Here is a 14,627-nt window from a genome sequence, read left to right as displayed (position 1 = left end):
TCACCAATGACTTGATGTTTATGTTCCCAGATCATGATACCGCTGAGGTTGTGGATATGGTTACTGCAGTCTGGCATAGTAGTTCTATGTTGCACTGTGAGACTGTATAATCATAACATGAATGGCTTTCACGTATCCAAGGTAATGCCGTGTTCTGTATGACTTGTCAATAATTTAACTACCTGACACATGTGAGAGGCCACAAACATGATATTATTACCATTTCTGCATTCATATTGAATTTGATGCACATTTATGGCAGCTTTAATGCAGTGCAATGGTAGGTGTTTATATTAAACAGTAAGTTGTGCATAAACCGCAACTGCAACAATGATTAAAACAAGAGGGGCAATAAAATCATAGACTGACGTAGTTCAGTGAATGGCCTGGTGAGATTTGATACCAAAACATAGAAATGCTGATAATTTTGATAACTCTGATACATCATGAGAAACACATTAGAAAACATTAAAATATTAAAAGATTTTTTTTGTTTCAAATTCATGCTCAGTCTGGAGATAATTTACATTTCCACTAAACTTATTAACTGCTTTGGCAGTTGCTCATTACATGACACAGAGTTAGTCGTGAATATAAAGACATAGAACCTTGTTCACTAAGCATGACTCGGCAAAAGTAACATCGGTCTCAGTCTAAACGTTTGGGTATATTGAACAGAAAGTGAGCTCAAAAAGACATGCAAGGTGAGGTGGAGGAGAGAGGACACTGGGGAAGTAAGGTGGAGTTTCTCCTGGCTGTTGCAGGGAATGTCGTCGGCGTGGGCAATGTGTGGAGGTTTCCTTACCTCTGCTACAAAAATGGAGGGGGTAAGCAAACATGATGCTCACTACACGCTTATGTTGAATTAATTCAAGTATTGGTGAGTTTACTTAAATCAGTTCTTTTCAATTTACTACTAAATATATCCATGTTGCAGGGTTTTGTTGACAGGTAACATGACTGAATCCTACAAACGCTTTCAGTATGAATGAGTCAAATTGATGCAGTTTAAGTGGCCTGACTTTAGACAAATTTAGGTCAGAAGTAGTGACAAATGTATTAGTCCGATAAACATGGCATCCAGCAATATTTGAGCCAAAACCTTCCAGGCACCAACAAGTAAAGCTTTATATTTGTTGTGTCTCATTATGGAACCGAGGTAACTGTCACTGTACAATAAGTAATGAAAACTTATTAAAAAATAACTCAATAAGTAGCTTTAAGACCTGAACTGCAAAAAAAAGACTATCCGATGTTCTATGTAAAAGAGAAAAAAAAAATAACATTAAATTTGGAGTACGTAAATCCAATGCAACTACTTCTTGTCAGAATAAGTGGATATCTCCCCAAAGTATATGTGAGAAAGAAGAACTAGATTTCTGTTCTGAGTATGTATTGAACAAAAATTCAGTGTTTATACACAGGCCTGGCTCTGTGACTGGGCAACAAGCTAAGTGGCTTGGACTAATCCATATAATGCCAGTGTGTCCTGTGCACATTCATGCTTGTGCACATAACTGGCAAAAAAGAGGGAGAGGTAAAATTGGGGGAGAGGGAGCAGTGGGAGTGAGAAGGATGGGAAATCTGGTGCAAATATCTAAATATGCTAACTAGCTAAATATCAGCAATCTTTCTCCAGAATCACTGACTCCACCTCTAACACTGACTAAGCTGAAACCTATTCGCACTAGTACCATGTCTGAATTATTTAGACTTTAATTTAAAAAAAGGTGACAAGTTACTCAGTAACTAGACTTGTTCTATTACATGAGGCAAAGTTGCATGTTCTTATCAAACCACTCAAAGATATTTAGTAACAGGTAAACAGAAACATCAGCAACTAGCAGAGATTGTTTCTGTTCAGATTTATTTGTTGTCCGGGCAACAGCCCAAAGTCCAAAGCTGCTCAATTCAGAGGGATGCACTGCTGGTTGAGACGATCATCAAAACCTTCTACATGACCCATCAGTTTATAATCATTCACAAAATCTATCGCAAGGTTCACAGTCTCACAGGTGGGATTAATCAGTTCTTAAGAACACAGACCTTTGTATAAATCCTGTTGTCGTCTATATCAGGGAGATCATTAAGAACCCAAGTGCAGAATCACACAATGCAAGCAGGTTGAAGCAAAAAAGACAAACTTTACAAAAGAAATGTATTGGAAAGTGAACATGTAAATTAACAAAAGGTGGCTGGTGATACTGGGATAAATAAGTCCAAAGCAAATAAAGCATTCCTTCCATCCATGTTTTAGATATCACTTTATCCCGTGGAGGATCACAGAGGTGGCTGAAGTCTGTCCCAATTGACCTATCTGACTTATGGGCAAAGGCAGGCTAGATCGTGGACAGGTCATGAGTTCATCACAGAGCTAACACAAAGAGACAGACAAACATGTACTCACATCTACGGCTATGAAAGTAATCCAGAGAAACTATATCTAGAAAAAAACATGAAGACACAAGGCTTAACAGACCCCGTGAACAAATGGACTGACAGAAGAACAGCTTAGACAAAAAGACAAAATGGTGATTGGCAGTACATACAACTGAGAAGGAAACAAAACACATGAGAAACTAATGAGGGTCAGCCAGACGATAAAAGAAAGAACACAGAATTTTGGCATCTTTTGGCACATTTGGAACAAAGGTGCAATTAACCCGCTCAGCACTACAGCTTACATAGCACCCTACCGGACCTTTACGACAGGGTTTGTGTTATGTATTTTGATCCTGCGTGGCCTCCGTAGAAGAAACCCGAAAGGGGTTGTGGGTAATCTTCTGTCTCGTCGATTGTTGTTAGTTGGCTATGCAAGCTGAGCGTGTTCTCCGCTGCAGAATAAAAAGTTAATGTGACGGCGTAGTACGAGTTATGTGTTTTCACTGTAGCAGTTGAGACATAGCAGTTTGTGATCACCAATCTAAGCTGAGGGAAAAAGCCTGGATGCAGAAACGCAAATTTGTCTTAATGCATTGCAGAGCTACTCCGTTGGATTGATTTTAACAACTTTAATGTACGTCAAGTGTGTTTTATCTTGGAAAATGGCATAGGATTATGACTCAGTTTTGACTGCCACTAAATATTAAATTACTTGGATCAGATCAGGGAGCAAAAGAAACTTATTAGGACTTCCCAAACAGAAAACGGCCCCTCAAGCTTGTGCTGTCTGCTGTGCACATGCAAGAAAAATACAGGACATATGTTGGGACAACCTTAACTCAGGTCAACTAATGCAGCAGCAGTAGCAGTAAAAGTGAAATTATATACTTATTGTATTGTGTTATTGCAACGAAACTGCTTTTAATGTCAAAAATGCCAGTAAAAAACAAGTTTCATTACTTACAGTGTACATGCTACTCTGTACACACATGTATTATTGTGTATTTTGTAAATCCAGGTGCATTCTTGGTGCCATATCTGGTATTTGTGGTGACCTGTGGCATACCCCTGTTCCTGCTGGAGACGACCATAGGCCAGTACACTCAGGAGGGCGGCATCACCTGTTGGAGGAAGTTATGTCCACTGGCAGAAGGTACATGAAATGGAAAACAGTATCATACGCTGTTCACGCCACACAAAGCTGTAGGAACATTTCTTTAAAACAAAATATATGAAGAAGTATTGTCAGTCATTTGCAAAAAAAAATATTTCTTTGTGAAATTAAGATCCATCCATTCATTGTCTATACACCGCTTAGGGTCGCGGGGGACTGGAGTCTATCCCAGCTGGGTTAGGGTGAAGACGGGACACCTGGACAGGTCGTCAGTCTATCACAGGGAAACACATAGAGACAAACAATCACAATTACATTCACACCTACGGACAATTTAGAATTGCTAATTAGCCTCAGCATGTTTTTGGACTGTGGGAGGAAGCTGGAGAACTTGAAAAAAACCCACACATGCACAGGGAGAACATGCAAACTCCATGCAGAAAGATCCAAGGCTCAGGCCAGGATGTGAACAGGGCATCTTCTAGCTGCAAGGCTAGAAGCCACTGTGCAGGCCTGAAATTAAGATCTAATTTTATATCTTCGTGTTATCATTATTTTATACCATACCACCATATTTTTCATTTTGTATTTATTTTCATGCTTATTTATCTTTAAGCAGGCATGAAAATATCTGTTCCAAAGAATGAGTAAGTTCTAATAGCAGATCTGGTCAACTAGGTTTCTGTGGCACTGAACAACAAAAAATTTCAATTGTGAATAAATGAAGGTTTGTCTGAAACAGAAAATGTCAAATCTGGCCCTGCAGGTATTGGCTATGCAGGGCAGCTGATCCTCCTCTACAGCTGTCCAACTTACCTTATTATTCTGTCCTGGGCGTTGCTCTACCTCGTGTTCTCCTTCAGCCCCCAGCTTCCCTGGGCCAGCTGCAACAACTACTGGAACACAGGTACAATTCAAAGATTATTTCACTGTCTAAAACATTAAGATCGATTTGTGTGACAGAGAATGTACCGATATTTGAATGATGAAAGATGTCAAACATATATGAGGGTACTTCAAAATGTTCTCGACCTCACCAGCAAACATTACAGGAGAAAGATTGTTCTTGCATTATTTTCCAACATCATCTCTTTTAACATCCATGCACTTGGTCCACCGATGTTAAAGCTTGCTATCCCTTTGTAAAAGAAAGTAGTATGGATGACTTTATCACTCTGAAAATGGTGACCACACAAGTGGGATTTTGTTTTGTGAAACAGAATTCAGATGGCCCGTGTCAGGTGAATAAGGTTCATGGTGCAACAGTTCAGAGCCACATTAGGCTGCTCTGTCATCTGTACTGTGTGGACAGGTGCATAGTTCTGGAAAAATGCCAGCTCGAAGCCTTCCTCTTCTTTTTTTCTTTGATTGCGTAAAAAAATTTTCGAGGACAGCAACATAAGGCTTACAGTTATGCCCCCAAGGGGAGGTTACGCTTCTTGTTTCCAGGTAAGGTCAACAACCTTTTTAAGTGCCATTTTACAAAGAATTGTCTTCGTTTTGTTTGTAACTCATGTGAGAAACATATGCATGAAACAATTTAACTGATCACAGAACATTATGCACTTTGATCAATAGCTGTTTTGTGCTTGAAACCTACATAAAACTTGACAGGTTTTCCAGTTATTACTGTAATCAAAATGGTGAAATTACTGTTTAAACACTTAAAAGTGTGGAATTATTTCCGATTTCTTCCCTTCATCCTTATAGATGACTGTGTAGACTTTTCAACAAACAATGACAGTGTACCGTGGACCAACCTGACGAACTCGACCTCTGCAGCCACAGAATTCTGGGAGTATGTCTGCACAGATGAATACACAAAGTCTCCAGACTATTCGTCGCATTCCAAGTTACTGTTCAATTAACATTTAATGCAAGACAAAACAAATTTTCCTCTTTACTTCCAGACGACGTGTGCTGGCTATCTCAGGGGGCATTGAGGACTTAGGCAGCATCAGGTGGGAGGTGCTGTTGTGCCTAATTACTATCTGGATCATCTGCTACTTTTGTATCTGGAAAGGTGTTAAGTCTACAGGCAAGGTATTTACATAGACTGCAAATCTGTTTTAAATGATCACCTAGTATATATATATATATATATATATACATAAATGCCTTAAATGATTTCACCTTCTCCAGGTAGTATATTTCACTGCTACCTTTCCCTATGTGATGCTGTTCATTCTCCTGATTCGTGGACTCACTCTTCCTGGTGCACTACAAGGAGTGAAGTTTTATCTTCTGCCTGAACTCTCACGGCTCACAGATCCTCAGGTAGGAACTTAATGACGTATAGTAACAGTGCAGAGTGCAGGTAGACAAATATATTTACTGCTGCTGTTGAAACAGGTGTGGATGGAGGCTGGGACTCAGATCTTCTTCTCATACAGTATTGGTGTGGGCTCTATAATCGTATTAGGCAGCTACAACAAGTACAACAACAACTGCTACAGGTAAGTACTTTTCAGTCTGTGCCTGTGCTTGATGTTTAGTTTCAGCGCATTCTGGTACGATTACAGACCACTTCTGATGAAAACCTTATTTTATATCTTGTTAATATTTCCCTACGGTGTTTTTTTTATGTTGGAAAACATGTCATGACTAAACTGAGCAGTCAACACAATAGCTGAGTATTTCCACTTTCAAACTTCAGTGCACGGATGACAGTTTTAAGAAAAACTGATTTAGACTTCTATGGTGTCATATCTAACAAACCTCAGGAAGCAGTCCTGTTGACTTATAGGGTGGGTTTTTTTTTGTATTATTATTCCCATAAAATCAGTTACGATTTTTCAGATGGACTTTAGAGTTTTGACAAGAGCTGGGGATGACAAGGCAAGGGTAACTGAGAATGTCTGGCAGAGGTCCCATTATGTTTTCAACTCCCCCCTCTAGAGGAGGTTCTCGTGCACCTTGCCGCCTCCTAGAATGGGGGCATTGAATCTGAATGGGCCACATTCAAAGTCTCCATTACAGAAGCGTCTGTGAGGAGCTATGGTCAGAAGGTCATTTGTGGTGGCAACCAAGAAACCTGTCCATGGACACAGGCGGTGAAAGAGGTCATCAGGCTGAAGAAGGAGGCCTTTCAAGTTTGGTTGGGTTGGGGGTCTCCTGAAGCAACAAACATATACTGGGGGCCTAGAAGCACTGCAGCTGGAGCAGCAAAAACTCTGGGAGTTCGGGCAGGCAATGGAGAAGGAGCTTTGATTGGCCCTTGAAGGTTCTGGCCAACCATTCCATGATGCCACAAAAAGAATGGAGGGTTTGGTCCTTATACAACCAAAGTACAAGTTGTGTTTGTTCCCTCAAACACATTTCCGGTGAGTGTTGGACTCTCGCAGGGTTCCTTACTGTCTCTGAGTACGGTAATATTCATGGACAGTATCTCAAGACACAGCCAGGATGATGTTTGGAAACCTCAAAATTCTGTCTCTGCTTTTTGTGGATGACGTGGTTCTGTTTGCTTCATCAGACTGTGACCTTCAGCACACACTGGAGCAGTTTGCAGCTGAGTGTGAAGTGACCAGGATGATGGTCAGCACCTCTGCATTTGAGGCCATGGTCTTCTGTCAGAAACCGATGAATTGCTCTCTCTGGGTTTGAAGTTCAATTATCTTGGGATATTGTTCAAGAGTGACAGGACAATTGCAAGGGACAGATGTCTTGATGCAATGTCAGCAGTAATGCAGGTGTTGTGCCAGACTATCTTGGCAAAGAGGTCAACTCGAGAGAGCCACCTCTTCACTGCTTCAGCACTCAGCTCCCAACTTACCATTTCATTTATGTTCCAACCCTCACTTATGGTCACTAGCCCAGGGTATTGACCGAAACAGTGAGGTTGCAGAATTAAACTGAAGAATTGAATTTCCTCCATAGAGTGGCTGGGCTCAGCCTTGCATATAGGATGAGGACCTTGAAGCAGACTTGACGCTCCTTGGCGTCAAAAGGAGGCAGTTGAAGAGATTTGGGTATCTGATTAGTATGGGCTCCTTTCTTTGGAGGGTTTTGGTACGCATCGCACTGGGAGGGAAACCCCAGGGTAGACCCATAATTCGCCGGAGAATTTACATGTATCATTTGGCCTGGGAATGCCTTGGGATTCCCAAAGGAGGAACTGCTGTTGCTGGGGGGATAGATCTAAAAAGCCCTGCTGAGCCTGCTGCAAGTGAGACGCAACCCAAGATAAGCAAAACAGTGGATGATGATGGATAAAGTAAAGTTACTTGAACTTACTTCATTAATGTATCCATCTTGGCATTCCCATTGTCTTCAAGGTAATAAAAATAGGAATCTAATTCAGTATAATACAAATAAGGCATCTTAAACAACCATGAATCACTAATTTTTGTTAAATGTTAACCAAGTAAAAAAAAAACACAGATTATAAAATCCAATCTTTAATTTACAGTAGTTCTAGTTCTAGTTCTAGTTCAACATTTTGGAAGGGAAAAGGGGCTTTGTAGCGTAGTAGTTTTATCTCACACCAACATGGGAACAACATGTCATGGATTTATGGTTACATACTCTAATTTCAGCTTCCTACACTTGTATTGTTAGTGTAATTAACCACACAATACACAAAGTTAAAGATAAGTATGACTGATGGCATTGGGACTTTCTTCCAGGTTTTACACAAGTATTGCAATAATGTTATTATGAATTATTTTGGCTGTAATAATCGGTAATTACAACCTGATATCATAACAGAATGAGTTCTTATCAATTTTTCTGACATAAGTGCCAGTAAATGAGAGTTCAGCAACGGCATATTAAATTTGTATTAATCACGTGCCATAAAATCAAAGAGTATTCTCTGTGTTTTCATGTTTTGCAGGGACTGTCTGTGGCTGTGTCTGCTGAACAGTGGTACCAGTGTTGTAGCTGGGTTTGCAGTTTTCTCAGTGCTTGGATTCATGGCTCATGAGCAGGGCGTTCCCATTGCAGAGGTGGCAGAGTCAGGTATATATGCAGAAACATACAAAGTCTTTTTCCTGAATCTAATGTCACAGAACTTCTGGCACTTTTCTGGCAACTTGTTACATTTTGTCACTAATACAGTGGTAAAGGAAGGGGAAGGTTTCTCCATTTTCAGATGAAAACAGTTAGATGGTTCAAGGTAAACGTTCATTGGGTTGCTGTGATTAAGAGAATTTTGTGGAGAACTGTGTAAAAATATGGATTTCCGAAAAAATTCAGTGTTGGGTGATTGTGACTTTTTGCCCACAGATGCTTCATTTGTGGGAGTGGGGCATTATACCCAGTACTTAAGAAAAGATTTGTGACACTTCTGCTCTGCTTGAACATTTTAATTCTGTGCTTCTTTTTTTTGACTCAACAATATTTCAGGGGGAAATATAATTTTTTCTCATTTTACTAATATTTACCTAACAGCTGTAGTTACGAGTTTTCTTACATCAGATTAGGACTATAAAAACCAATCATAATATAATTAACGATATAAAACATAATAAGTTGTTATGCAGTAAATTAAGCCCTTTAACAGTATATGAAATGAGGAAAATCTGCTCTGCCTCAGTCTGTTGCAATACTTAAATGCTGCTTGCATGTTAATACATCACTAATAATAAAAAACAATTAGATTTATTGTAATTCCAATAACATTACATAGAAAAACTGAACACTGATACCATGACGGTGTGTACCTACACTTTTACTTGTTAAGTATATTTTGCTGATAATACTTAGGAATGTTTATTCAAGGTTTGTAAAGCAGCACTTTGAACAAGTGTTTATAATTTGTGACGTTGTTTCTTTTGCATAAAAAATACCACCATAAACTTTATGGCAACAAATCAGCATGGAAAGTTGGATAAATCATAACATCTAAAACCTTTGCTGCTGTCTTGTGGAAAACCAATGGCATGGCGAGAACAGTTACCTTTACGATAAGCCAATTGGAGCAGGCACAACTGTTTACATTGCATGCATTCCTGCTGTTGTACGTGTAACACACTTGTTCTGAACATTATGTACCTGACAACACTCCCTGCTGACTCAGACTGGTATGTTATGAATGTCCACTGGGGTGATGTTGAGACAATGGATTTGTGGTTTAAGTTAAGGAATTTGCATTTTACAAGGCTTTGGTAATGGTTCAGGGATGAAACTAATGATGTGACTACTAACGAGAACAGTAGGTCTTCCTCCATTAGTTAGCTCTGTAATTTTTTTCCCAACTTCTGGAATTAACTCAAATCAGGCTCTACTGAATGTAGACTTGATTTTAAGAAAGAGAGAATAAGTTGCATGGTTCTATATGAACTGAACAGGGAGTCTGGGCAGGTACTGAGAGCACTTTATGGGCCACAAAAATCACTGAGAGAATTTACTGTGCTCTGTCACTGACCTCTGTCTTATGTTTCTCTCTCGCAAAGTTTCATTCATTCAACATTAGTGTCGTTATTTAATAGCCACACATTTTACACAATTTACATACACTTATAAAGACCATGCACAGTGTATCATGGCAGTCTTGAGTTTCCAATGAATCCTATAACTCTGAATTTTCTATGATGGAATCACTGGAACCCATGTGTCTTTGTCATAAAAAACAATCATATTTTTTGGTTCTTTCACAGATTTATCATAGCTCTTGGGTAAAAAATCAACATATATCAATGATAATATTTATTTACGCGTCTCTTGGCCGTTTTCACTTCAACTAGGCACTTTTGGTAGCTGTTCAAAAGCTTCTGGTTGGATCACAAACCCCATTCTCTTGACAGAATTGGTACAGTTGAACTAATTGTGTCTAAATTGTTGGCTTTCTGACGCAGGCCTGTTTATTCATTGTAGTCCACATGTTCTTAATGGGATTTAAGTCAGGATTTAAGGGAAGGCCTGCCAAAAAATAATAATTCTAGCCTGATTTAGCCCTTTCTTTAGCACTTTATATGTGTATTGGGGATCACTGTCTTGCTGGAACATCCAACTGCATCCAAGACTGAACATTTTGGCTGATGATTTTCATGACTTTTCCTATAAAATATAGAGGTTCCTTCTTCATTACTCCCTTTACTTTGTGTAAAGCACCAGTTTAAACTGGCAACAGAATAGTCCCCGTGCCTGTAATACTGCCACCACCATGCTTGACAGTAGTTATGGTGTTCTTAGGGTTAAAGACCTCACCTTTTGCTCCTTGAAACATATTTCTGGTCATTGTGGCCAAATAGCGCAATTTTTGTTGACCACAGAACTTTCTTCCAGAAGGCCTTTTCTTTGTCCAAGTGATCGACAGCAAACTTCAGTCAAGCCTTAAGGTGCCACTTCTAGAGGAAGGACTTCCCTCTTACATGGCAGCCTCCCAGCCCATGGTGATGTAAAACATGCTTGACTGTGGGCACTGACACCTGTGTTCCGACAGCTTCTAATTCAGTGCAGACCTGCTTTGGTGTGACTCTTGATTGACTCTTAATCATCCTGACCAATTGTCTCTAAGCAGCAGGTGATAGTTTTAGAAAGATTGTGGCAGTTGCACAACTGTGCCGTGCACATTATATATACAAACAGTTGTTTGCACAGATGATTTTGGAATCTGCTGCTGCATTGAAATGTCTCCAAATGGCTTTCCTGACTTTTTTAAGTCAACGATTTGCTTTTTCAAATCTATGCTGAGCTCTTCAGACTTTTCCGCTGTAGTATTTGTGGCAGTGTATCAAATGGGTCCTATTTAATTTGGCTCAGAGAAGTTTGCTGTTGTAAACAACTGCAATCACTCACGAGGAGTTAAGAGGTCATGGCACTTAGAAAACTTTCTACACCACTAAAGCTGATAATTCAAATTACTATATGAATATTTGACCCATTAGATTGTGTCATATCTCCCAAAGAGCTACAATGAATATATGGAAGAATAAAAAAAAAGCATGTTGTTGCTTGTGACTAATGCACATGGATTTCAATGTTTCCAGCACAGAAAATTCTGAGTTACAGGAGTCATGGAAAATTCAAGACTGCCATGGTCTTTATAAGCATATGTAAACTTTTGTTCACAAGTATTGCTTCACACACATCCGTAATGTGCTCTGACATCATTATCAACATGATTTATGATCAGATAGTTTAGTTTAGACATTACAATGGTCTTTCTGTGTTTGATTTTGTTTTTGTGACTTGAATGTACTGGTAAATGGTATTCTCTCTGCTTAAAAGACATATCACATACCCTTTGATCTCAAAGTGACTTTCTTACCAGAAACCATAGATAGCTGTTGTAAGTTATCTCAGAAAGAAAGATATCACCTAACAAGTCCTCTTGTTTTCAGAACCAAAGGTTATTTGCACTTTCAGTTTGCATGTAGTGTGAAAAAAATGCCAAAATTTAGAAAGAGATTTTTTGTATGATCTTGTACTTTATGTTTCCCCTCTTCTTATTATATTGACCCTGAAGGTTCTTTTAGTCAAGTGGATAAGGAGATTGTCTGGGTACGTGTTACTTGGTTAACGGGATTTAATGGGAATATTTATCTTTACTCTGTAGTAATGGTCTTGTTGCTAAACTGTCTGATTAACAAAAGCAGATAGTAGGAGACCATGCAGTCTAGCATCATTCTAATGTTGTTTTCCAGGTCCAGGCTTGGCGTTCATTGCTTATCCTCAGGCTGTAGCCATGATGCCTCTGCCTCAACTGTGGTCCATCTGTTTCTTTGTCATGCTCATTCTCTTGGGTCTGGACACAGAAGTAAGATGCACATTTAGATGCAGTCTTTTTTGGAAAATGTAATTAATATTTGGAAATTCACTTCTTTTTCTGTTCTGTCCATTTGCTGTACAGTTTATCACCATGGAGGTGGTCATGACGTCCTTCACAGATTTGTTTCCAAATGTTATGCGCAGGGCAGGCCGACGGGAGAAGTTACTCGTCCTCTTCTGCCTAATATGCTTTTTATGTCAACTTGTCATGATCACTCAAGTCAGTATTTAACATTATATTAATGTTTACTATTTTTTCTCCACTATGGGACTGTATTGCATCCAAAAATAGTTTTAAAGAACTCTCATTTTGCAACCTATGGAAGTACATTTTGCCTTATCGGTTTCTGTCCAATTGACAACAGAAAATAAATGTATATTAAATAAATGTCCCTGCTGTTGTCCCTAGGGAGGGATGTATGTGTTCCAGATGATGGACTACTATGCTTGTAACGGAGTCTGCATCCTCTTTATTGGTGTATTTGAAACACTGGCACTGGGACGATTATTTGGTAAATATGCTATTTTTAAAGAAGTCGTTTGTCTACTTTCTACATTTCATTATATACACTGCCTGGTTAAAAAAAAAAAAAGTTGCACATTCTTTTGTTTGACTGCCTTTGGCTTTGAGTATGGCTCTTATTCGCTGTGGCATTATTTCAAGAAGCTTCTGCAATGTCACAGAATTTATTTCTGTCCAGAGTTGCATTAATTTTCTTCAAAGATCTTATATTGATGATGGGAGAGTCGGACCGCTACACAAAGTCTTCTCCAGCACATCCCAAAGATTCTCAATGGGGCTGAGGTCTGGACTCTGTGGAGGACAATCCATGTGTGAAAATGACATCTGATTCTCCCTGATCCACTCATTCACAATGTGAGCCCCATGAATCCTGGCATTGTCATCTTGGAACATGCCCGTACTATCAGGGAAATAAAATTCCGTTGATGGAAAGACCTGATCATTCAGTATATTCAGGTAGTCAGCTGACCTCATTCTTTGGGAACAGAACGTTGCTGAACCTGATCAACCCCAGATCATAACCCTAACCCCCACAGGCTTGTAGGCACTAGCCATGATGAGTGCATCACTTCATCTGCCTCTCTTCTTACCCTGATGCTCCCATCACTTTGGAACAGGGTAAATCTGGACTCATCAGACCACATTTGTTCCTCAAAGATGATGGTTCACCACTATCCTTCAGGTTTTAATAGTACGTCAGACAGTTCTTAACCTGATTTTAGTAGTCTCAGAAATCTCCTTCGATGTTTTCTTTGCTTGATGCAGGTCAATAATTTGATCCTTCTGAGACAGATTAACATCCTTTCCATGACTACAGGATATGTTTTCCAACATGGTTATTTAAGAAATGAGAAGCTCCTCACTGCATCAGCTAGAGTTAAATAAGTTGTTGCAGCTGAAACTTATTCATCACTGCAGTAGTTATCCAATGGAAGGCTCTTACCTATTTGCTTAGTTAAATCCAGGTGGCGACTTTTTTTTGGCCAGGCAGTGTATTTTACTGTCATGATATTGTGTAAAATTATACAAAATCCTTTAATTTGTACATAGTAATTCACAAACATGATCTGATTATGATTATTTCATTCTGTTTAACTAATCTATCTCCTATCAAGGGGCAGATCGGTTGTATGGCATCATTAAGGACATGACTGGGGTGAAGGCCAACCCTTTTTTCAAAATCTGCTGGCTCTACCTCACACCGCTGGTCTCACTGGTGAGCTGGACTTTCAGTGTTTCAGTGTCAGGATGGAATCTTTAGATCAGAATCCCAAACAGATAAAGACATTTCCTGTAGTAGACAACATATCCACACTTATGCTTCAGTCACAATCCAACTACTAAACCATCTTTTGTTTTTTCAGGGCGCTTTTATATATTCTTTAGTTGAGTACCAGCCTCTGACATTTAATCGCTGGTACGTGTACCCAGACTGGGCATATGTGTTGGGATGGATGATGACTCTCTCATCCGTTGTGCTTGTGCCTGGATGTGCGCTGTTTAAGCTAATCACTGGGACTGGGACCCTCAGACAGGTAATTGTTTATTATGGTAACAAATTTAAACAACACATGGTGTGCATGTCTTATATAATGAAAAGTCAGTTTGTAATTTTGATTAATTTACAGCTTTCTTAGATACTGGGCAATTTTAATATAATCAGATAATATGCAACAATTCCACTAAAATTGTGGACATGACATGATGTATGGACTTCCACGTCCACAGTCAGTTCACAAAATGAAAATCAAAGCTCAACTTATTTGCTTCACAGTCACTTTTTTCTTTTAAAAAACAAACTAATACATGGGATTTGAGTATGTTAATTTCCAGAGTAGAAACTTCAGTGCCTATTAAAAATATCGAAGTGAAAAAAAAAAAATTAAAAAAAAT

The 14,627-nt window shown here is 39.1% G+C and overlaps 1 protein-coding gene across 3 annotated transcripts in view; it reads left to right on the top strand.

Annotated features, from left to right (window-relative positions):
* Positions 1-621: 621 nt before the first annotated feature.
* Positions 622-14,627, top strand: part of LOC111586735 (sodium- and chloride-dependent GABA transporter 2-like) — a 34,884-nt gene continuing 20,878 nt past the window's right edge. For 2 of the 3 annotated variants that reach the window (XR_008602223.1, XM_055012014.1), the window contains exons 1-13: positions 622-827; positions 3,401-3,535; positions 4,263-4,403; positions 5,207-5,294; positions 5,407-5,539; positions 5,639-5,773; positions 5,849-5,952; positions 8,334-8,458; positions 12,088-12,200; positions 12,294-12,431; positions 12,621-12,723; positions 13,850-13,950; positions 14,099-14,269. Coding sequence is in view for 2 of the 3 variants with exons in the window: in XM_055012014.1 (XP_054867989.1) it covers positions 698-827; positions 3,401-3,535; positions 4,263-4,403; positions 5,207-5,294; positions 5,407-5,539; positions 5,639-5,773; positions 5,849-5,952; positions 8,334-8,458; positions 12,088-12,200; positions 12,294-12,431; positions 12,621-12,723; positions 13,850-13,950; positions 14,099-14,269 (1,617 nt within the window). In the remaining variant the exon portion in view is untranslated. The remainder of the gene's footprint in view (positions 828-3,400; positions 3,536-4,262; positions 4,404-5,206; positions 5,295-5,406; positions 5,540-5,638; positions 5,774-5,848; positions 5,953-8,333; positions 8,459-12,087; positions 12,201-12,293; positions 12,432-12,620; positions 12,724-13,849; positions 13,951-14,098; positions 14,270-14,627) is intronic. The other variant, XM_035942139.2, reaches the window with a different exon arrangement.

The sequence above is a fragment of the Amphiprion ocellaris genome, chromosome 7 (assembly GCF_022539595.1).
Source record: "Amphiprion ocellaris isolate individual 3 ecotype Okinawa chromosome 7, ASM2253959v1, whole genome shotgun sequence".
Lineage (NCBI taxonomy): Eukaryota > Metazoa > Chordata > Actinopteri > Pomacentridae > Amphiprion > Amphiprion ocellaris.
Note: the sequence above shows the minus strand (reverse complement) of the source record. Positions and strands in the feature narration are given on the sequence as shown.